The following is a 25,112-nucleotide window of genomic DNA, read 5'->3' on the forward strand; positions in this document are numbered from 1 at the left end:
CATTATCCCCGCATAGCAATAAGGAGAAGCCAGAGAATCAACCGAGTACTTACCGGAAGATTCGTGTTTGTGTTTGGCTGGATTCTGTCTCCAATCCCGGATGGGTTCGGATTCAACTTCATTATCGCTTGCAAACTTCTCCAGGAACGCCTTGTTATATACCTTCTCTGGCTCGGGCAAATGATACATTTGCCTTAGATCATCTGCCTTGAATGATCCGAAAATCCTCCCATCTCTGGTGGTGAAAGTTCTATCCAAGATTGGGATTTCTTCAATCGCCCATCGCACGACGTCTGTGTATGGGAAAATTTGCTCCCTGGCTGCTATCCTGTGAAGGAAAGAGTCGGCTAAATCCTTGAGAGTACTCTTAGACTTCAGAAGTAAATCCACACTAGCTTCTGTTACTGTCCTTACTGGTTGCTCGGCTTCAATCAGATTGTAAGTGCCTTGCCAAGTAACTCTGGTGAGACCCGTACACGTAGTATCAAATATTAAGCCCTTCTTTTTGTCTATGACAGCTTGTCCTGCAACTGGTGTAGCAGAAGCGCCTGCGGTCTTCTTGGATTTCTTCCCCATCTTGCTCAAACTTCCTTCTATGGATGAATTCTGCACAGAGGCGAAAATAAATGTAACACAGAAATATGCTAATGAAAATCCAATATGGGAAAGATATATTGATCAAAGCGTGCTGAGAAATTAACTCTTAAAAATGGCTGCGGATCCAATCGATGGGAAGATCTTACAGATACATTAAATGGCCGTTTAAGGCCTGCCACCCCTTAAATGCTCATTACACCATAATTCGGCCGAATGACTCGCTTAAGCGTGCTATGGATATTTTGGCGGTTGAGTGCAGGTGATCGATTATTTAAGAGATCAAACTTTAAATACGAATGGATCACAATATCCCTCCATTTAACGGCTTTTTCGAAATCCGCGCTATATCATGATCGGGCATCGGGAACACTTTAAATCTTTATGTTGACAATTTTGAAATGCCGATCGCCGATAGCGATATCGCATCGCATCGGGAGAATAGGTGTTATATAAACATATGGATAGCATACCCCCGACCGCCGATAGCGAAATCGCATCGGATCGGCGTGAAAAGACATAACAATGTGCATAGATAGTGTATCGCCGATTGCCCGATCGCCGATATCGCATCGCATCGGGGGTAAAACCTGGGCGCCTCATTATTAAGCATAGGATATTGCCGATAGCCGATTGCGAAATCGCATCGGATCGGGGTAAATGGCTTAAGGTGCTTTGACTGCATATAAAGTATCGCCGATAGCCGATCGCCGATTGCGCACCGCATCGGGGCTTATGTCATGGGGGCGTTTTAAAATGTGTATTGCCGATAGCCGATCGCGAAATCGCATCGGCGGAGACCAATGTGCCACTTATTTGTGTTTTTTATGTCATTGCGATATGCGATCTTGCGATCGCTTTATCGCAATGATGAAAGATTGTTTTATTTGATCAACAATGGATTTTTTTAAAAGGTTTTTAAATAATGCCTTCATTTAGTTTGCGGACCTCTTTAAAATAATGCGCTATTGATACCAATTAATTTCTAAAGGGACCCTATTTCATATAATAATTTTGTAAATATAAATGATATGAAATGGGGGGTTGTTGTAGGGCACAACAATTGGCGATTCGCTGGAAGAACCAGTTATCTCTGAAAAGTACAGGAATACTTAAACTTTTGCAAAATAGAGTTCTAATTAAAGGGGAAAATTCTAATATAATTAGGTATATATGCATTCCAAGTGAAATGAATCTATTTCTTGCTAATTTCCTCTCTTTTTAAGAAAATAGATACATTTTAAGTTTTCAATAGGTCTCTATGGGTTTATAATGATAAAACAGAAAGCTTTTCCACATCAGCTTTTAAAATGAACTCCTCTGTCATAGGTAGAGCCTCTGCTACCAGCAAACATTTGTAGTTTCGACAGGGATACCTTTTAACCATGCTATTGTCCATTGTTCCATTCAATTAAGAGTGTGACTAACAGAATGAATTCAAAACATGTTTTCATATTTTGTATTTCATTTCCTTTTTCTGTTGTTGATAAGATAAAAAGCCATTGTCCTGGTTTGGTGGCCAGCTATTGACAATGCCATTCATTGGTAGTAATCTAACCGAACAAGTTGGCTCATGATGAGACCCCTTGTCTTTTAATTTCAAGCCATTACCCTGTTTTGGTATGCAGTATTGGTAATGTCGGTTAAACTATTTCCCTATGAACATGGTAAGCAGGCTTGTAATAAGACCTCTTATCTTTAATATCAAATATTTTAGAATTACACTCTGAGTAATCATAAACTTTAGTGAATGGGATGAACAACCTTCTCCTTAAGAGTAAATGGATGACAGGTTAAGAGTTGAAGATGCTGAAATCGGATTAGCTTCTATCTTAATATTGATAACCTTTTGAGACCGATTTGAAAACAGAAAATGATTTACAATACTTTTAAACTTCTGAGAGGAGTTCACAAAACTTGAAATGTGGTTTCAGAATACAATGATACCTAATTTCCTAGAAATTATCCCTTTTGGTTAAGAGTTCTATTATTTTAAAAGTCAATATCATAGTACTTCTGTAGATCAAATTTTCAAACACAGCAAAGGTCAATAGTAGATACCTTACAACATTATTTTCTACAAATCCTACAAACTACAAAAATTTATCAAACTAAAAGGAGAAGGGATTACCTCCTCAATTAAAGAATTTCTTCAAGATAAGGCCATTAATAGGGAGAGAATCTCTCAACCCTGATAAGTCTTGCAATATAAAGGTCGAATGGCCCAATTTTTCACAGATCTGAAATGGTCCAAGCCACATCTTCTGGAACTTGGTGTGTTTTCCCTTATCCTCATGGGCTTTGTCCCATTTCAGAACTAAGTCACCGACTTGAAATTGTTTTGAACCGGATGAGACTGAATCAAAAGCTGCTTTGATGATTTGCTAATGTTTGGCATGAGTAACCCTAGCTTTTTCTCTTTCCTCTTCTAATTTTAGAATTTGATCATGTCTAAGCTGAATAGAAGAAGAAGGAGTTTCCTCAATGTACTGTACTAGGGCTAAAGAAGGAAGAACAAGATTTGTGGGCAATACTGCTTCTTTTCCATACACAAGATTGAATGGGGAAGATCCTATAGAAGCTTTTTGTGTTATCCTATCAGCCCATAATGCAAACATTAAAGATTTGTGCCAGTTTTTATGATTTTGCTCTATAGTTCGCTTAATGATTTTGATCAGATTCTTATTAGTAGATTCTGCTAAGCCATTACCCTGGGGATAGTAATTAGCAGAATACTTCAATTTAAACCCTCTTTTAATAGCGAAATCAAACATAGCATTGCCTGAGAAATAGGATGCATTATCAAAAACAAGAGCATTTGGGACACCAAACCTGGTAATGATGAATTGGTCTATGAACTCAATGATTGCCTCGGAATTTGCTGTCTTCAAAGGAATGGCCTCCACCCACTTAGTAAAATAATCAGTAGCAGTAAGGATATACTTATGTTGTTTGGAAGATGGTGGAGTAATCTCCCCAATGATATCCAATCCCCATTGCTCAAATGGTTGTTCAATGTTGACTGGTTGCAGAGGGAAAGCTGATTTACGTTGTCTTCCACTAGAAGTCTGGCAATTGAAGCATTTCCTTACATATTCGTGGGCATCTCTAAACAGAGTAGGCCAATAGTACCCAGCATGAATAACTTTGTGAGCTGTTGTGTCAGCTCCAAAATGTCCTCCTGCTGGTCCATCATGTAACTCCTGCAAAACCTTTTGGGCTTCAGGTTTCTCAAGGCATCTTAACAAGATAGAATCATAATTCTGCTTAAAAAGCACGTCATCAATAATTGTGAAATTCTTTGCTTTTAACCTAAGGGCCCTTTTGTTTTTATAAGACAGGTTTGGAGGGGCATAACCATTCTTCAAATAAAAGATTAAATCTGCATATTGAGATTGAGAATCAGTGACACTTATCTGGTTGATTTCTTCAGTTTGACTTGTATCGCCTGATTCTGGAATGTTGGATGCTCCTGCCAATATCCTGCAAAAACCTTGACCCCTAACAATCTTTGCTGGTTTAATTTCTAAGTCATATTCTTGAAGCGCTGTGACCCAATTTGCCCTTTTTTCACCCAGTTCTTTTTGGATTAATAGTTGCCTAACTGCGGGGAAAGGAACTATAACTTTTGTGTGGGTTTTCAAAAGGAAGGGTCTATAATGCTTGACTGCTTTAAATACAGCAAAGGCTTGTTTTTCTACATCGGAGTAATTCAATTCAGCACCCTGAAGATTAGAGCTAAAAAATGAAATGGGTGCTTCCAAATTGTGATCATTTAGTTGCGTGAGTACTGCAGCATAAGACAAGTCGGATGCAATGGTATACAATGTAAAATGATTAGAAAAATTTGGAGTATTCAAGGCTGGGGCATTGATTATTGATTGCTTGATTAGATCAAAAGCTTCCTTTTCTGCTGATCCCCACTTAAAGACCGAATTTTTCTTAATCATTGTTTGAAGTGGCAAAATAATTTGAGAAAAATCTGGAACAAATCTTTTAACAAAATTGATCTGGCCTAAAAATGACTGCATCGATTTTTTATTGTGTGGGAAAGGAATTTCAGAGATTTCTTTGATCCGATCAGGATCAATATAAATGCCATCTTTGGACACAATAAATCCCAAGAGCTTTCCTTGATCAAGGGCGAAGAAAGACTTTTTAGGGTTAAGAGAAATACCATATCTTTTGCAACGCTGAAAAATTTGATTTAGATCATGCAAATGATTATATCTTTCTTTAGAGAATACAGTAATATCATCCAAATAGACGACTATTGTTCTATTAATCAACCCTCTAAAAGCTATATCCATAGCTCTTTGAAATGTCGCTCCTGCATTTATAAGTCCAAAAGGCATTTTCTGATAAGCATATGTTCCCCATTTTGTTCTGAATGTAGTTTTAAGCTGGTCATCAGGATGAACCAGTACTTGGTTATATCCTGAGAAACCATCTAGAAAGGACATTAATTCAGAGCCAGCTACCGATTGAAGTATTTGCTCCATAGTAGGTAATGGGAAATTGTCTTTCAAGCTTGCTTTGTTCAAATTTCTGAAATCAATACAAATTCGAATGTCACCATTTTTCTTTCTGACTGGTACCATATTAGAGACCCAGTTTGAGTGTCAGACAGGAAAAATAATCTTAGCTTTCAAGAGTTTGTTAAGTTCTGATTTTATCTGGCTCTCTAAGTTTGGATGTATTTTCCTTAACTTCTGCTGAATCGGTTTCTGGTCGGGCAGCATTGGAATAGTGTGCTGGATAATGGATGTATCATAAGTCTTCAAATCATCATACTTCCAAGCAAAGACCTGTTTGTTTTTCTTTAACAATCTAATGAATGCCTCTTTTTCTTCAAAAGAAAGTCCTAATCCTAAATTAATATTTTGAGGAGCTTGTTCAGTACCTAGATTTATCAATTCAAACCTAAGGGTAGAGCTTTGGAGCTTTGCATTAGTTACAGGTTTAAACCTGTCTTTAATATCATAAAGATCTTCCAGCTTTACCACAGGCCTAGGAATTGCATTTTCCTGAGGTGTTTCTCTCATTTGGGAGTCATGTTCATCTTCCTCAATGATTTGATTATCATAGGACTTTTCGGAAATTAAGAATTGTAAAACATCCTCATCATGATTGAATACTCTCCAATTAGTGACATTATCAGGCACTGAAGGCCTAAAAAGCAATTCTACAGAAAATCTATCTGGGCTGTAGTCTTCAGAAGGTAAGAGCTTGGAAGCTACATTAGCTAGGAGATCGGCTGCCGAGTTTTGAGACCTGGGAATAGAAGAAATGTTGAATGCAGCAAAGTGCGAGGTAAGTTCCTGTACTAGCGATTGATAATGTTTGAGGTGATTTGAAAGACAATGAATTGCATTTCTTACCTGTTTCACAATAATTTCAGAATCGCCAAATACTTTTAGATATTGCACTTTAAGGCCGATTGCTTTATATAATCCCTGAACTAAAGCTTCATATTCGGCTATATTATTAGTGCATTCAAATTCTAGCCTACAGGACAGCATTGTCTTTTCTCCTTGTGGGCTAACCAAAATACACCTGCTCCTGATCCCTCGTTAGACTTGGACCCATCGAAATATAAAGACCAAAATAAAGAGGTATTAACAAATGTATTTACAGTTTTCTCAGCGTCATTGAAACATCTAGACCTATCTGTTTGTGAAAAATTCTCAATCTGAGATGTAAAATGATTAACAGAGAAAGGGGATGGTGGGGCAACAAAGTTACCAAAGAATGACTCTGATGAATAATTCCCCAAAATGTTGTTGTTGAATGCTACTGGCTGGTTTTCTTGTTCGAATTCAGTAACCGTATGGGTCATATGTTTCTCCCGATCGATCTTTATTTGATTTGGCTTGCCCTTGTAGGGAAGCCACATATGTGACCAATCAGTGGAAATATATCCATGCAATTTCTCAGACCAATCCCTACTCAAAATTAAACCGTAAAACTCAGGTATATCAGCTATTAGGATATCAATCCTCTGCACTATTCTTGGATCAGCGGATAACCTAATGGTTACAGAGTTAATTTCTCCTAACACCTGTACTTTGGTCCTGTCCAACTGTACAATATGAATAGCAGACTTTTGGGGTTCTATGTTCAGTTTAGAACAAAATGAAGCTGGCATTATGTTAGATGATGCCCCTGAGTCAATTAAACAGTTGTGCAAGTTTCTATTGTAAATCTCATAGGTTAAAAGGAAGGGTGGGGTGTGAGAATTTGACCTGTCTCCAATCAGAACTGAATCGGTAGCTTCAACCATTCCTGGAGGAGGTTGGCCTGAATCATTAGCAGCTTTTGCACTAGGAAGAGGTGTAGAAGGAATAGCATTCAATTCTTTAAGAAGTAATTTCTGCTGATGCTTTAATTTACTAAGTTCAAACATAGTAATGTTTGCTTTAGTTTTCTTCATATCATCAACAATATTATACTCCATTGAATCTGATACCACTAATGTTTTAGATGTTGAAGGAGTATTAGAAGTTGAAGGTTGGTTTTGGGGAACTGCCACAGGTGATTTCTTTGCAGGTGTTCTTTCTTTGGTTGTAGCAGCACCAGCACTCCTTTTCTTTGACGTTATCTGAACAGGTTCAGAAAAGCTTTTGCTTCTAGTAGTGACCGGAAATGCTTCTTCTTCGTTTTCGGTATCAGAGTTGGGGAGTATAAAATCCCACATTCCGTGACATTCTACTACTTCTTCTTCATCGCTAGTTTGTGAGATCGATTCCTCTTCCTCTTCTTCTTGTTCTGAATCAGCATTAGATATGACATTTGGTGGCTTTGATTCATTTTTCTTAAAAGTTCTAAAGGGCCTTTTGGTTGATGTTTCAGCTACCTGTTTCTTTATTTCAACCATTTCATTTGATAAAGTTTTTAGAACCTTTTGCAAACCTTCCATGTCATAGGGGTCTTTAGAGGTTTTCTTTCTTGAGTCATCTTTAAAAGAGACCTTTTTGGCTTTTCTGTCTTCCAAGGCAGCTTTCTTTTCCAGGGCATTGATGCGTTTCTCCACAGCAAGCGCTTCTTTCATGTTTTCGGCTAAGGTAGGTTTCCCAGCCCTGTCTACAAAGATGGCTATATTGGCAGGCAGAGCTGTTATATACCATTCGCTCCGAATTTGTTCACTTGGTTTGGAGGCTGTGGGGATTTTATTTAGGAGTTTATTGAAACGGGCATTAAATTCCTTAATTGGCTCCCTATGCTCTATTCTCAAATTGGAGAGGTCATTTATTAGGGTAGCCAAAGACCTATCATCTCCATATTTGGTAAGAAACTGCTCTTGGCAAGTGTTCCAACTGGTAATGGAACCAGGTGGTAGGGAAAAATACCAGGATCCCGCTGATCCTTGCAAGGTATAAGGGAAAAGCCTAACAACAACATCTTCTTCTGTTACTCCTTTCAAGTTGACTGCCAACATGAAATTATTGATGTGTTCCTCAGCCTGGGTCCCATTATCTGGATTAAACTTGGGTAGCCATTTTTCAGGAAGATCTGGTAATGGATGTAATGGTGCAGGCATATTGACTGCACCAGGTCTGGTCCATGGATCTGCCATTATAATAGCAGTAGTGGTTGATACTACCGCTGGAACTCCAGATGTCTGGGAAGGAAATAATGTTGAGGAATGTGCAGGTTGGGATGCTGAAGCTTCTAATCCCTGGTGAATGACAATATGTAATGGGGGAGTGGGTGGTTGACTTTGCAGATAAGAAGTTGAAATGGAGGATGCGGATGAAAGCTCTTCACTGTCAGATCCTTCAGTAGTTTTCTTCGCCTTTTTCCTTTTAGGTAAAGGAAACTCAGTGGGTTCAATACCGAGCTTTTCGCTCTGAAGTCTGGTGAGAGGGTGAGGTAAATTGAACTGCGAAGTCGCACTACTTTGTGATACCTCAGATTTCTGTGGCGAAATCGAGAAGCTCTGAAGATTATGGATAAGAGACTGAACTTCAGGTGATTCAAGACTTAATTGTTCTGGAGTATGATGGGTTTGAGCAGTGGTAGTTGATTCCTCTTCTTCTTGTTCGGATACTGGCGAACCAGCATTCGAATGAGAAGTTCGAGGGGATTTGGAGGGAGAATTACTCTTAGAATGGCTTGCAGATTTGGGTTTGTTTGCCATTCACAGTTGGCCCTCCTTCTAGCGCCAAAAATGTTGAGGCCTCGAAAATCGCTGCAACAACATTGGGGATAACCACCCGGTCCAGACCTTAGTACAACTCCTTTTCCGTTTGGAATAGTGGCTCCGACTGGGGATAATGGGACCAGTTTCCCAAAAGTAGATAAACGGGATGAATGAATGATTTATAATCTAAGCTAGCGGGGCGAATAACTAAACTATCAACAAGAATACATAAACTATAATCTATCCCGGGAACTTATCTGAGCTTTAAAGTGCAGCGTTTGATGGTCTGCGTCTAAAGACAGGCATATAAATGACTCCATCTATCAGACATAGATATTAATTCATTCAAGATTACTGTGCCTAAATAGTTAAGCAAAGCGATTAAAGCTATATTACCACACTCATCATTTATATCATTGACATATACATGATTAAAAAGAAACACATCATAAAACATCCAATAGTGGAATGAATACAGATTTGTTGTTACGGCGCATGCATATAATCAATAATAGCAGAAATAATCACATAGCAATTCATATGAAAGGAATGAATTCAGACATAGATAGAAATACCATATGAGCTGCGCGACACTCCCAATATCAATCGCTATTTGTAGTTCTTCCTTCAACGCAAAAACACTCTCAACAAAGACAATAGTGCACAATTGCATAAAAAGCTTCCTTGTTGAATTAAGAACAACTGGTCCAGTTTTATAAAAGAATATTGACTGAAGCACAATAGTGCAAACTTCAGTCTATTAAGTCTGATACAAAACTTTACGACCCTTTCTAAAAACATGAAAGGGTCTATAAATACTAAATTAATCTAAATATCTATTAAACTGAAATCCTACTAAATTGGTATCAATAAATATTGATCCTATTTCCCTCAGCGATCTGGCAATCGGCGGCATGATTCATCAAGTAGGCTGCTTGCCTTTAAATCTGAGCTGACTTATCGCAAGCATTGGCTCTACTTCAGGCGGTTTGTTGAGGCGCGAACTGAGCTGGGCAGCATAGGTGGCATCCTGAATATCGGGAATTATACACCCGATTGCATCTGTTAAACACTTAAGGGCGGCTCTCTGTGTGTGCGGCTTAATCAGGAAGAGCCAATATGCATCGAAGGTTAAACTGTTAATCCCGGCGATTAATCTCCCCTTTTCCTCCAAGTCAGGATAACATGATTGCTCCAACATGTTTGTTGTTGTCATCTTTCCTGGTGTACATTGGGAAATCATATTTGCTAAGTAGAGAGTGTTGTTAACCAGATCAACTAGATTGCTGGAAGTTGATTTACATCTTGAAGCCGCCCTCTCTGCTTTCATCACCTGAGTTTGCCATTCTGTGAAGAGTATATCCTTATATGTTTCTAGGATCCTGGGCAAATTTGCTGCTTTCCCTTGATCAGAATCTTGCCAGTCAAGATATGCGGTTATGATCTCTTCGGCTTGGTCTAACTCATTCCTGGCCTTTTCTACCTGCTGATTTATGGATGTCGTTAGCTCACACAATGGCTCTGCCTCAGTGAGTTGTTGACACAGGAGCCTAATTTGTGATATTAATGCAGTATTTATTTGCAATGCTTCTGCTCTAAACTCATCCACTTGTGGAGCGCCCTTTATTATTTCGAGCTGCGATGACAATTGAGCGATTTGCTCATCTTTTGTTTTCATCATTTTCTCATTTGCTGCCCTCAATTGTGCCAATGCCTCCGATAATTCCTTCTGTTTCTAGATCGCGCTTTGGTCGATCCTTTGCTTCTCTGCCTGCAATTGCTGAGTTAATTGACTGTTCATTTGTTGTTGTGTCAAAAATTGCTGCTCCGCCTGCTCTGCCTTCTGCTTTGATTCAGCCAACTCTGCCTGTAATGCGAAAATTTCTTGGTCCTTAGTCTTCAGTAGAAGACTTACCTCCGATGCCTTGTCGATTGTCGCTGCCGAATAGGCTCCTGCATACTGCGACAGTTTTGTTAGGTCATCGGAGGGGTCGAATTCCTCTTTCCAAACCACGCTGCCCGTAACAGTTTGTTCTGGGAAAAGGGAAGGTTGATCAATCTTCCTTCTTTTCCTTTGCCGTTTTACCACTGCTCTATGCCTCGGGCTGTAGAAAACATCCAGGGGAGGAATATCTTCTACTTGTAGAATGATTTGGTCGGAGGGGTCTTTTGGTATTACTTCAACATCCTTAGAAATGGGTGGGCCGCTGGTTCCACTTAGAACCTGAGGTGAAGTGATGTCCTGTGTATCGTTTGTCTTGGAAGTGTCTGTATCTTTGGAACATTCCAACCCACTGATGATAGAGTCAAATTGCTTCCATTCCTGGAGCAATTTGGGGTCAATACGAGTATCTATATTGACATCAATGGTGGTTTGTTTCTGCTTTTCGGCTTCAGACTCCTTCTGCACTTCTTCCTGCTGTTTCTTCTGTTGCTCTTCTTGTTCTTTCCTCTGTCTTTCCTCTTGTTCTTTCATTTGCTGTTCCTCTATCTCTTTCCTCTGTCTTTCCTCTTGTGCTCTCCGCTGCTTTTCTGCCTGTTCTTTCCTCTGCTTTTCTGCCTGTTCTTTCCTCTGACTTTCCTCCTGTTCTTTTTTATGATCTTTTGTTATAACAGGAGGTTCGCTTGACTGTTGCCGACCAGGCTCGCTTGATGATGTTGCTGGGGTTGTTGCTAGTAAATCTAGAGGCAGAGTTTGCAACCTCTGTTCTCTAAGTTTATTAAATTCAGTCAACCCTTCATCATTATACTTTGCTAGGGCGAATTACCTAACCTGGCTTATTGACTCGGCTGAGGAGAACAGGTCATCAAAGATATCTTCCTTATGATCAAATCTTGTCAGTTTGGCCTGTTCTAATGCATTATAGGCAACTTTTCTTGGATCGAAATGCCTATTTGGGAGAGTCGCTAGAGTCAAGGATTGAATTTTTGTGGCTTCCTTTTCTGCATGTTTGAGGTCATGTAGGGTATATACACCACACCTCAAAGGAAAAGAGGGCCAGCCTTGCTTCTTATTCTTCTTGAGTGTTTGTGTAACACTCTCGGAAATGATTTGGTAAGAAATTTCCCTTGCTAGAAGTTTATCTGGTATGTACAGAGGGAGGACATGGGGTCTGGCTTGGCTGCCGAAAACTCTTATGTAGGTAAACCTTTCCTCTCCAAACCAACTACCTATTCCGGTTAAATCAATTCCGGCTTGATAAGAAATCTTGGGAGCAGGTCTATCAAAAATGGAATAATGAATAGGCAACATAAAACCATTACAGACTTGGTATAGATGATGTTTATAAGAAGACTTCCACAATTTCTGGTGATATATATGAATGGGTGAGGGGTCTTGCGCAGTCCACCTCCAGCCGAGTACGGGGAATTCAGAATTATAACAGAGGGTATCTAGAATATAGGCACTGTAGTAAAATGGGGGAATTATTCTTTCAGAAATCCGGGTCTTGCTTCTAAACTCAAGCACAGCTTGTGCTAGTTTGTCAGAAAGGATAGTGGCCCAATCCATAATTATATTGTTTACTGCTGCCTCCATTAGAGGAACCATTTCTATGGTAAAATTAGCAGAGTCATGCAATCCCCATAATCTACACATCATTATCCCCGCATAGCAATAAGGAGAAGCCAGAGAATCAACCGAGTACTTACCGGAAGATTCGTGTTTGTGTTTGGCTGGATTCTGTCTCCAATCCCGGATGGGTTCGGATTCAACTTCATTATCGCTTGCAAACTTCTCCAGGAACGCCTTGTTATATATCTTCTCTGGCTCGGGCAAATGATACATTTGCCTTAGATCATCTGCCTTGAATGATCCGAAAATCCTCCCATCTCTGGTGCTGAAAGTTCTGTCCAAGATTGGGATTTCTTCAATCGCCCATCGCACGACGTCTGTGTATGGGAGAATTTGCTCCCTGGCTGCTATCCTGTGAAGGAAAGAGTCGGCTAAATCCTTGAGAGTACTCTCAGACTTCCGAAGTAAATCCACACTAGCTTCTGTTACTGTCTTTACTGGTTGCTCGGCTTCAATCAGATTGTAAGTGCCTTGCCAAGTAACTCTGGTGAGACCCGTACACGTAGTATCAGATATTAAGCCCTTCTTTTTGTCTATGACAGCTTGTCCTGCAACTGGTGTAGCGGAAGCGCCCGCGGTCTTCTTGGATTTCTTCCCCATCTTGCTCAAGCTTCCTTCTATGGATGAATTCTGCACAGAGGCGAAAATAAACGTAACACAGAAATATGCTAATGAAAATCCAATACGGGAAAGATATATTGATCAAAGCGTGCTGAGAGATTAACTCTTAAAAATGGTTGCGGATCCAATCGATGGGAAGATCTTACAGATACATTAAATGGCCGTTTAAGGCCTGCCACCCCTTAAATGCTCATTACACCATAATTCGGCCGAATGACTCGCTTAAGCGTGCTATGGATATTTTGGCGGTTGAGTGCAGGTGATCGATTATTTAAAAGATCAAACTTTAAATACGAATGGATCACAATATCCCTCCATTTAACGGCTTTTTCGAAATCCGCGCTATATCATGATCGGGCATCGGGAACACTTTAAATCTTTATGTTGACAATTTTGAAACGCCAATCGCCGATAGCGATATCGCATCGCATCGGGAGAATAGGTGTTATATAAACATATGGATAGCATACCCCCGACCGCCGATAGCGAAATCGCATCGGATCGGCGTGAAAAGACATAACAATGTGCATAGATAGTGTATCGCCGATTGCCCGATCGCCGATATCGCATCGCATCGGGGATAAAACCTGGGCGCCTCATTATTAAGCATAGGATATTGCCGATAGCCGATTGCGAAATCGCATCGGATCGGGGTAAATGGCTTAAGGTGCTTTGACTGCATATAAAGTATCGCCAATTGCGCACCGCATCGGGGCTTATGTCATGGGGGCGTTTTAAAATGTGTATTGCCGATAGCCGATCGCGAAATCGCATCGGCGGAGACCAATGTGCCACTTATTTGTGTTTTTTTTATGTCATTGCGATATGCGATCTTGCGATCGCTTTATCGCAATGATGAAAGAATGTTTTATTTGATCAACAATGGATTTTTTTAAAAGGTTTTTAAATAATGCCTTCATTTAGTTTGCGGACCTCTTTAAAATAATGCGCTATTGATACCAATTAATTTCTAAAGGGACCCTATTTCATATAATAATTTTGTAAATATAAATGATATGAAATGGGGGGTTGTTGTAGGGCACAACAAAAGGAAACAACTACCTCACCTGGCCTAGAGTATTGTGGATATTTCCATAAAAACGAAAGACAAAATAACTCATATCTAGAATATGTTACTTAGCTATCGCTTGGATCTTCTCGAAAGTCACTGATAGCGGATTAGTGCAGCAGATGATCGGCTTGCAATCATGAAAATGCGCGTATTCATCTCTGAGGGGCACATGATATGAGAGCATTAGATAGCTTAGCAGATGCAGCAAGCTGTGTGATCTACCACCAAAAAGAATAATAAATAGCAATGATATAATAATAATAACAATAAATAGCAAGCTATGCGATCCACCTAAGTAACCCTCAATATTTACCTACTCAATTTGCAAGATAGCTGCCACGTCCAAAGATCACGTACCTTACATTGCAGAATATTGCAGCAGATGATCCGCTGCAACCAGGAATCTTTTCAGAAACGCGATGGAAATTCGCGTATATTAAATGCATATCTGTATATTAAATTCATACCTGTAAAGCCATTCACATGCAAGGCCGTAGAGAGGCACTATCGTGTCGTGAAGACCAGAGACTACTCTGGATCTTTAAGAAGAAAAAAACATTGAACTATGAATCTTTATTAAAAGGCAAAAATATTTCATATTTGGATTTGAAGGACGATAGATGGTGTGTTAAAAAAGCAAATAATTACTATTTAAAATAGGAATTAGGAATGAAATGAATGAATTCATAATCAACTTGCATTTGGACAAACAACAAAGTTTTTTATTATTAAATTAAATGAATGAATTCATAATCAACTCACCAAGGCTCATTCAAAATTGGAAAATAATATTAATAAAAAATAAAGTAAGAAATATAATAAATGGAAAACCATGTGGGGTAGTGCATGCAACTCCAACTGTCTACATTATGGATACAACTGAACTGATACATCATAGATCGACTCCTCAGGCCCTCAACATCAACTTCCTTTGCTTTAACCATGGCGATGTTTCTGACTATGAATAAGTTTTTTTAAGTTTTTTTCTCTCAGATCTTCGTTCTGCAGCTGAAAGTGTTAACTTCATACAATTTAGTCCCTGTCTTTGGTTTCTGTTTTTTGCTAATGATGCCTGCACCAAAATTTTAAGGGATACACAAAAACCAAAGCCTTTTTTCCTTAGTTATTTTTTATTTTGTATTGTTTTTCTTTCTATTGTTGACAGGTTACAGTCCGTCGACCTTCCTCCTTCGCACACAGGCTCAAACCATTAGGGTTTTGCTTCAGGGTAAGATCTTTGGCGTATTTGTTTTCATTGTTTTGGCCTTACCAGCCTCTTATGTTGTCAACTCTAGCTAATTCCATGGGAATTCTGGTTTCCCTGGCATGCCTTGATACTCGGCTTGCTGCTCATTTGGTTTCAATCTCCGTTGGTGCTCCCAGGCGATGTCACAAGTGCATTTCGGGTTCTGGGTAGTCTATGTATTTGTTCAAACTCGTATAAGAGTTATTATTTATGTAGTTTCAACAGCCTAGCTTGTGCTACAGCTTAAAGGCCTCGACAGACTGTATTTGTTTAAGGGCAATAGCCTCTTTTAAATATATTTGATGTTCTTTTCCTCCTTTGATAATTTGGAGGGCTTTGCCTCTTACAGCGTTTAACGCATGTACACTGTTATTTTGTATTCTCTGCACTGATGTTTTTTCTCAGCGCTCGAATTCGAGGCTACAGTGATGAATGCACCAGTTAGGATTTTAATTTGCTTTTAGTTGATAATGGCCATGCGGTTCCGTGAGGATTTTAACAGTTTAATAGAGTCAGAGAGTTTTGGTTCTGTAAGGCTTACAATGCATGGTTCTGGTCTTGATGTTATAATTATGCTTTCTGTTCACTTAATTTCTGCCTACAATGTCCTGACGAAATTTATTCAGCGTTGGACAAAGTAGGCTTATCCGAGCCTCCTCCTAAAGCTCTATGATTTACCGGGTCTCCTACCGCCCAACACACATTTTGAAGGCCCGAAATCTTGGAATGTTCAGATCTTCTAGTCCAAAGATGATGCTTCCGTCTTCCAGTCCATAGATGATGCTTCCGTCGTGGGGTTCCCTGCGAATCCATCAGATGATAGGCAACGAAAAATACAATGACCTCATTCATCCAGGTCAGTCTAAAAGTCTGGTATAGGACTCTTATCCAAATTATGTATATTGATAGAGATTCTAGCTTATTCACTGAAACAAGAAATGTTGTATCAAATAATTTTCATATTTGTACAGGTTTTGTTGAGAAACCACTTTATTTTGGAAAGGAAATGCATACCTAGTCGAATAAATCTTTTTTTTCAGTTTATGCAGAACTTAAGGGAGAAAATGCTAGAAAATGCATAAAAACATTCATAAATTTATGGAGAAACATTAAAAAATTTACTTAAAAAAATGTATAGTTGCATTGAATAATAAATCTAAGAAATTTAGGGATGGTCATGAATATTAAAGCATAAGCTTACCCACATGTTTTTCTCCTTTTTGATGCAGTTGGAAGAATTAGAATAACATGCTTTAGACCTGAACTTTGCCTGGTAAAATATTTGGACTGAGGCTTGAGAAGGACGTGTGCCTTATAAATAAGATAATAATCATAGCATTCATCAGATCCTTGAACATTTGCGGAGAAGAATCAACACACACCACTGGAGGAAACCATCCCACCGCCTCAAGAACAGATTGAAACTATGGAACACTGTAAAGAAAAGGCAGATTCTTCGTACGCTTCTGTCACGATAGGTTTACAGTGTTGGACAACCTCCCGAGCTCTGAAGAAGAGGCGCAGCTGTGTGGCGTGTGGCAAGTGTAAGTGTCAAGTGGCAAGTGTAACAGAGTTTGCATAAGGACACATAAGCAGTCTAAAAGTTTGGATATATATGCAGTTTCAAAATTTGGGAGATGTATGAAGTTTGAAACCTAAAATGTTATAAAAATTCATGTATGGCAGTCGATGCATGAGTTTTTTGAAACTTTGGATAAAATCTTGTTAGTCATATAACATTACCTCGAGATGCACAAAGGTTCCAATAAGAGTCTCAAATCAAAACTTCGGATAAAATTTGCGTGAAGGGAAATTGCAACCTGAGAGTTTGGTTAAATTTTGATAGCGCACAATTTTTTTTGGTCAAAGGACCAATTAATGTCTGGTCAATGCCGTATCGATCGCTAGAGTCCCTACATTGCTGGAGGCAGGGACTAAAAAGGGAAATTTCAAATGGGTGTGTTCTTCTCTGGCAAAATAGAATTTCACTTGGTTTTTCATACATAAGTCATTATTGCATACTCAAGTTGAGAGTCAGAGACTCTCACCTTGCTCATTCCGTGGCCTTCTCCAAAACCCGACCTCTGACTGGTGACTCACATGTGTTGGGAGTCGATCAAACTCTCATTTCCCCGTTATCGGTTTGCACTCGACTCCTCCTAGAGCCAACTACGATGATGGTCATATTTTTTTTATCATAAAAGGTAAATGCAAAGTAAACATTATTTCTAACCATGAAAAAACAATGGAAACTAAAGTTGAAAGAAATATATTTCACACACTATGGTGGGTACATTTTAGGAAGGAGTTGTTTTTACCGCGAGTTTTAGATTTTTTCGGAATTTGGTGGAAAAATTTGAGGTGAAATTTTGATTTGTGTTATTTAAACTAGTTTTTTGACTATATATGGATTAAACACTTTGAAAAACCCCTAGAGCACTTCCACTGTGGTTACCCATCAAGCTTGCGATTTTAATAAATTCTTGCCAAATTTTAAAGATATTAAATCGGAAAAACCCACCCGAAAAACTTCCAAAAATTCACACTAAAACAACTGTTTTAGGAACTACCATGATTTTTGTTAACCGATAAAACTAAAACAAAATTAACCAAAATAAGACAAGAACATTTTATCAACAACACCATGCTTTTTGTTAACCGATAAAACTGTACAAAATTAACATACGACAATAACTTTTTAATCTATTAAATTTTCAATACAATGATGTGTATACACTTTCATCCTTTCATGAATATTCGTCAAATTTATCTACATTTTATACCAAATACAATTTCTATTTTTTTCTTCTTCAAAAAAATATAGAAAATATCATATCTATATTTTGTAGAAAATGCTATATCTACATTTTGTAGAAAATGTAAATAATCTTCAAATTTATCTCCCTTTTATATGCTTTCAAATTTTTGTTGAAATCTTATGTAGACTAAAAACCATTTAAAAAAATAAAAAATAAAAATAAAAATTATCCAATAATAAAATTGGATGCATAAGTATTGACCCAACAAACATTTTCATGGAACTAATCAATCTTTAACTTATTATCTACATTGGATGTTAAAATAAATCAAACACTAAGTTATGAATAAATGTTAAAAGTTCATATTCATTAATATCTCTTTCTTTTTCCTTAAAGTTGGTTGTAGATTGTCTCTTTCATAAACTCTTTGTTTATTGAAATATTATATAGAATGAATATATATTGAATTATTATAGGGTAATATATTTTAATAGTTGGAATAAATCTTATGAAAATTTATATTTATATTGGAAAATACATATATATATATATATATTTTTTAAATACATATATTACAATAAATTGATGATATGTTATAATAATAAATCTTTTTTATAAATTATACAACATTTTCAATATAATTATTGAAAATGAAAAGCAAATTAGTTTTAATAACTTTACTAATAAATTATATAACATATTTCAATTTTCTTTTCTAATAATTTAGTAGTCAAATTTTCACAAAAATACTAGAACATTTTCATTATTATTATTGAAAGTAAAAAATAAAATAATTTCAATGGTTGATAATAAATCTCATGATTATATTTAAAAAAATTGATACATAAATTTTTATGTCTATTGAAAAATAGATATGTTATGATAAATAGATTACAATGCCTTGCAATTCTCCCCTACAATAATTTAATAAAAAAATTAAAAAAATTGATCAGAACATAAAATGAAAAAATATGATATTGAAGTTTATAAAAAACCATCCACAAATATAATTCTTATTATATCTCTCAAGCCAAATATAATGCAATCATGAATTACGTTGACATTTTAATTGTATATTTTTATTAATATACATTTTTTACTTGTTCAAATATATTTAAATTAATAAAAAAATCACTTATTATATTACAAACTAACTATGTTACCTTGTTTATGTTACAAAATATTAGCATAACCTCTTATACTATTAACTTTATCGGTTAAACACTTTCTTATTCTTGTACTATTTAAATTATCCCATAGAATCCGTAGAATAAGAAATTTGCCACATTAACCGTATGTATAGTGTATTGTTATTATACATCAAACTTAAACTAAAATCTTGTTCTCGTCATGTTCGACGAAACTTTTTAATGAATGTTTGAATACGATTTGAGTGATGACGTGTCACTCTAAAACCGTGTAAAGTTCGATAAAGATGAGTTGTCATTCCGTACACAGGTTGTCCACTTCGAGCAAAGGAAGTCGTTACGCGTAAACTCTCACTTTTGCCTTTTTGCAGCACGCCGTGTACAGCTCGGACAGCAAAGGTTGCGAAGGTAACTTCGTCGATAAGTTTTCAGAACATTCTTATTTAACCGTCTCTGTGTTAGTTCGCCTGGCAATTTAATGATCAGCACACTCTTTCAATTCCTATTCTGAGCATTAATTCTTCCCTGGTCACTCTTTCAATTCCTATTCTGAGCATTAATTCTTCCCTGCTAATTGAGTGATACGCTTGGGCGATTGGGCATTAATCCATTCGACTGTAACAGACGTGAAGCAACTCATAAGAGCGATGGGGTTAGAAGAGGGAGCAAGTGCTCTGAGAAAGAAGAGGCGTATGTGGAATAAGTTGAGGATCGCCATTTTCGTGATGAGAAGAGGACTGTTGAAGCGCAGAACATTATTGCAGGAAGATTTGCAGGTATTGAGAAAGAGAGGATTTAAGGTTTTCGGAAAGAACTTGCAACTGTTTCATCGACAGCACATGGCCGCATCTCCTCGCGGGTTTGGGCTTCATGAGTACGAGTTTTCGTGCTCCAACAGCCCTGCAAATCCACCAAAGAAGAGGCGTATTACTGCTCAACACTACTTTCCGTGCATCCAGCCTCAGACAGAAGAATCCCCTGCTCTTGCTGCAGCTTCTTGGTTGGAGCAGATGAATACCATCGAGTCTCCTGAGGGGGTGAGCAGTATGGAGACGTACCAGTTGGCTCAAGGGGAGGACTTGAGTACATCGCCGCTTGCAGAGGGAGCAGGGCAAGTAGATAGAGAAGCAGAGGAATTTATTGAGAGGTTTTATGAACAGATCAAATTCCAGCGCCAAGTTTCTTGGTTGGAGTACCAGGAGATGCTTGCCAGAGGTGCTAATTGAGTTGAGGAGTTATAATTAGTTGTAGTAATGTTGCTAAAGTGTCATTTGTAAAGAAAATTGCTATTCCGTTCGGCTGTATAGGCATCTCATTTTACTGAGGATAATTAGGATTCTCTGAAATTCTCAGCACTCATTAGATCCCTTTCTTAAATTTATTCTTTGTTGAGGCGAATTGGCAGTTTACCATTTCATTCCACAAATGTAAAAATAAGGGTGCCACATGTGTTTAAAAAGGCATATTGTCTGTACCTCCTTGTGCATATATTTTTAATCATTGTTATAACAAAAACTCGGTTATTCTTATTTTTAGCATTGTGTGGACATGTTGAATTTTTTCAGGTGATGACAGTTACTGGGTATATTATGAAACAACCAATATATTATGAAACAACTAAATTGATTTTTTTAACGGTTTTGATTGGAATTTGGCGAATATTTTTTTCTTCCCATTCTATTACTCTGTTGTTTTAAAGAGTAGTTTAACAATTTGATTCATTCAGAGCTGGTTGGAGATCAGGATACGTAGTAATTTTGGTTTTAATCTTGTTATTCAGAGCAGTTAAATTATGAGAATTTAATGAGATCAACGATCCTTTCAGAATAGTTTTTGCCAAAGTGGTATTGATAAATACAAGAATCAAGATCTCTGTGTCAAAGCTACAGACTCTGCAAACCTTTGGTTTATGCGGTAAGTATTGGATAGACTTTGCAAACCTTTGGTTTATGCGGGAAGTATTGGATACTTGCTTGCACGGTGCACCCAGTAGGCATAACATTGTGAAAGGCAACTAGTCCACTGGACAAATGATTTCTTCTCTGGTTGTTTAGCTAGAAAACAACATAAAAGTACAGATTAGGCAACTGACTCGGTGTGCACATTGCTCTATGTAGAGTCCAATATTTTGAGATTTTTATACATGTTCACCGGCAATAAATGTGGTTATACCACTTGAGACAAAAAAAAATCAAAATTTTCCCAAGAATTCAAATCACATTTGGAGTGATTCGAAAAACCAAGTGCACATTAAAAAGCATGTTTTACATTGCATTAAATATATGTAAATATATTAATTATTGGTTTAAGATAGAAATTTTATCTTAATCACACAATCATTTAATTGAGTAAATCTCTCATTCTCTCTCAACCAAACACTAAACTAGGAACTGTTTTAATTAAACTAAATATCCTAGATCCAACTAATTAACAATTAACCAAATTACGTTTACGATGGGGAATCTCATTCAATGTGCACAAGACAAGTAGGAGCTAAATCTGTAAGTATTTGGAGTGACAATATGGTTGCCATTTTCATGTCCTCCACTCAAATCAAAGGATGTATATTGGGTGATGAGCTCTTTTACCACTTTGAAAGTGCATAGCATTCACCAACAGTTAAATGCTTTGTGTACATGACAACAAAATGGTGTTGTTATGAGGTAGAACTGTAACATTATGGAAATTCTGCACAACATGATTGAAAATCAAACTTAGATCGATTATATTGGGCAGAAGCAATTTGCACATAAGTTTACTTCTTGAGCCATGCACTAACCAAAGCACTTGATGAGATCATGCCACATGAGGCATGGAGTGGGTATAATCCTTCTATTTCTCATTTTCATGTACTTGATGCAAATCTCATTTGCATGTTCAAAAGAAGAAATTAGATAATAAGCCTTTACAATGTATATTTTTAAGGGTATAATAAAGAGTCGAAACTCCCTACCTATTTATAGATCCTAAAGCCAAGTGTGTGTGTATATATATATATATATATAGGCAAAACTTATGAGGTGTACACTAGTTGGTTTAGGTGGGGTTTAGTCCCCACTACGTCTCAGTTTCAAACCTAATGGGGAGGGGTTGACAATGGAAACCACATTTGGGGGAATTAAACTATCCCAAGGGGTATCTAAGCTCAATCGAGCTTCACATAATTCCCACTAGTGGTAGATTGTTCTTCCATCCAAAAGTGGGCTGACCCTAGCCTACACTCAGCCTAGTTACCATACATATATATACATATATGTTGTAATTGATGAGAAGGGTGAGTCAATCCACCCACCACACATTCATCTGCTATAGACATTGATCTTGTAAACATTTTTTATGATAATGAAGGCATTCATGGTGGAAGTAATGATGAGGATGATGGTCATGATCATCTAGGTTCTCTAGCTCCACAATCCACAAGTACTACCCACATGGTGTATTAATCAGATTCAACATGCAAAATTGGATGGATTCCTAGACACTTTGGCTTGGTACTATAAACTCATAAAATGATCATGAGGAGGTAAATTTGGCCCTTATGAGCATAAATGTAGAACCTTTTTATCCCTCAATAGTTTATGAAACTCAAGAGTCAAAGCCTTGTGGAGAATCCATGCATGTAGAATATCATTCATTGATGAAGAAAAATACCCAAAAGCTTGTTGATCTTCCAATAAGGAAGAAGCCTTTCAATTACAACTATGTCTTTAGGACCAAGTACGGATTAGATGACTGCATTGACAAATACAAGCGAATATTTGTATCAAATTAATATGAATATAATGAATATGAAAATAAGATAAAGCCAATAAGGATGGTTTTTTATCATTGCACAATTAGGTTAGAAGTTCCATCAGGTGGAACTAAAAAGTTTCTTTTGCAAGTGGGAATCTACAAAAGGAAGTTTACATGACATAATCAGAGGTATTCTTTGCACCTAGTCAAGAATGAAAGGTATCTAAACTTACTGATTTCTTGTATGGTCTCAAGTAGGAACCGCAAGCCTGGTACATCAAGATTAATGAGCAGCGTGTGCAACATGGATTCCAATGTAATCCATATGATAGAAAATGTTGGATCAAGGAGCAAGGGTGGAGGTTGTGATTCTCATGGTGTATGTTAGTGATCTAGTCATCACCCATAGCATAGTGTAGAAATTATGGTGTAGATTTGCAACTACTCATGAAGTTTTAATCAAAATCACGAGACACAAACCTACTATACTGCTCTACGGAATTCAATTCACAATTTAGAACATCAATCACACACATGTTGTTGAAGTCTAGAATTGTTTCTTTTTTACTATCCTTTAGGCCCTCTTATTTCACCTTCTTATCACCATTTTGTAGCAATCTCATCATGTTCAAGGTCAATTTCAACTCTCATAAAGGTATTCATCACCCATAATTAGAATCTCTGCTTCTTAATGAATTATAATGAAAATATTCTTACAGTAATGGAATTACAAACATTTTGTAGCTAATATTAGTTTCCACAATAATGTTCATTGTTAGACAATTTTCAACTCTTCAAATAAAGGATGAAGACTACCTGAAGATGACAATTGTCCACCATATGGATAACCACCTGTCAACACAAGTTGGAAAGCTACGAGGATTGCGAGATCTAGAAGTCAAACTCTGAAAACGACATGTAGCGATCAAGAAAAACCAGTGAAGGAATAGAACAACATCAAGCGAGCAAGATTGAAGACCTGTTCAACTGTTAGATTTTGGATCAAGATGAATCTCCTATGACTTTCTCTTTTAGTAGCAAGTCATAAAGAGATTGAGTTTTAAATCAAATCTATCTCGTAGATGTCAAAAAAACACATGTCATGTAGGCATAAAACTCTCAAAATCATTTTATAGATTTTGTAACAAAGGTTGTAAGCCAGGTGTTAGGATATTCCGACACATAGGAAATAGTTAAGTATAACTTGGTCTAGTGTAGAGTTAGGTAAAGTGTGTTTCTTTACTATGTACATTTTGTAACTTACAATCTGACGGTCACGATATGTAGTGATCCGACGGTTCATTCTCTCCTCGGTATTACCGACACTTGATCTGTGGCTTAACACCCGATTGGTCCATGATCTCTATTTAAAGAGCATGGAGGGTTATTTGTAGGGTAACTGTCCATGAGAGAAGCTTATGTAAATTTTTATTCTTTTATTAATAAATTGCCTGAAGTGGCCGCGTTGGCTCAGGCCGTGGACTGTTTCCCTCTTTGAGGGTTTTAACCACGTCAAAAATACTGGTGTATTGATTTGTGATTTGTTTGTGAGCGGTGTCCTTTGGTGTTCTATCTGAGGAACTTACCCTGTAAATTCCCACATGGTATCAGAGCTATTTGAGGGCTGCGTCCGTTGGTGATCCAAATCTGAAGCCAGTAGAACTGCATCCGACTACCATTTCCTAGATCTACTGTTTCTGACTGCTTTCGTGCCGAGAGGACCGCTCTGTTGTGTTAGGAGCATCTGTTTCAGTGAGGAACCCCTTTCCTTTCACGCGAAAAGGTTTCTGGTAGCCCTAGCTACATCATTTTTAAGATCTGGAGGTATACAGTGTTTATTTGCAGTGTCTAGTTTTTTTCTCTCTGTTTATTATTTTGGTTTATTTAGCTTTTTTTTTATTACTGGATCTATACCTTTCATTTCTGCGTATGCTCTTTGCCCTGCGACTCTGTGTGATCTGGGAAAATCAGAAACAGAGAGAAAGGATTTTTCTCATGTGTATGCTCTTTTCCGCTGCGCCTTAGTGTGATCTTGGAAAATCAGAAACATTGAGGAAAATATTTAGTTTCCGGGTAAAGCTAACCTCAAGCCGTAAGGCTTGTTTGTGTTTGTATGTCCGTGTTTGGGTTTTGTGTTTTTTTTTTTGTTTTGTAGGGAAAAAGAGCTTTCTCAAGCAAGCACGCAACCCAAAGCTTCAGTGACTAAAAAAACACCCCCCC

At 37.5% G+C, this 25,112-nt stretch overlaps 1 protein-coding gene across 1 annotated transcript in view; it reads left to right on the forward strand.

Annotated features, from left to right (window-relative positions):
* The window catches only part of LOC149163295 (uncharacterized), a 174,953-nt gene extending 154,261 nt beyond the window's left edge, over positions 1-20,692 (forward strand). The window contains exon 2 of the mRNA XM_089430707.1: positions 19,644-20,692. Within this exon, the coding sequence (XP_089286833.1) occupies positions 19,805-20,383 (579 nt within the window). The 5' untranslated portion in view covers positions 19,644-19,804 and the 3' untranslated portion in view covers positions 20,384-20,692. The remainder of the gene's footprint in view (positions 1-19,643) is intronic.
* The last annotated feature ends 4,420 nt before the right edge of the window (positions 20,693-25,112 follow it).

Source organism: Pinus tabuliformis, chromosome 5_1 (genome assembly GCF_031772625.1).
Source record: "Pinus tabuliformis cultivar Carrire ecotype Pingquan chromosome 5_1, CPIR1, whole genome shotgun sequence".
NCBI lineage: Eukaryota > Viridiplantae > Streptophyta > Pinopsida > Pinales > Pinaceae > Pinus > Pinus tabuliformis.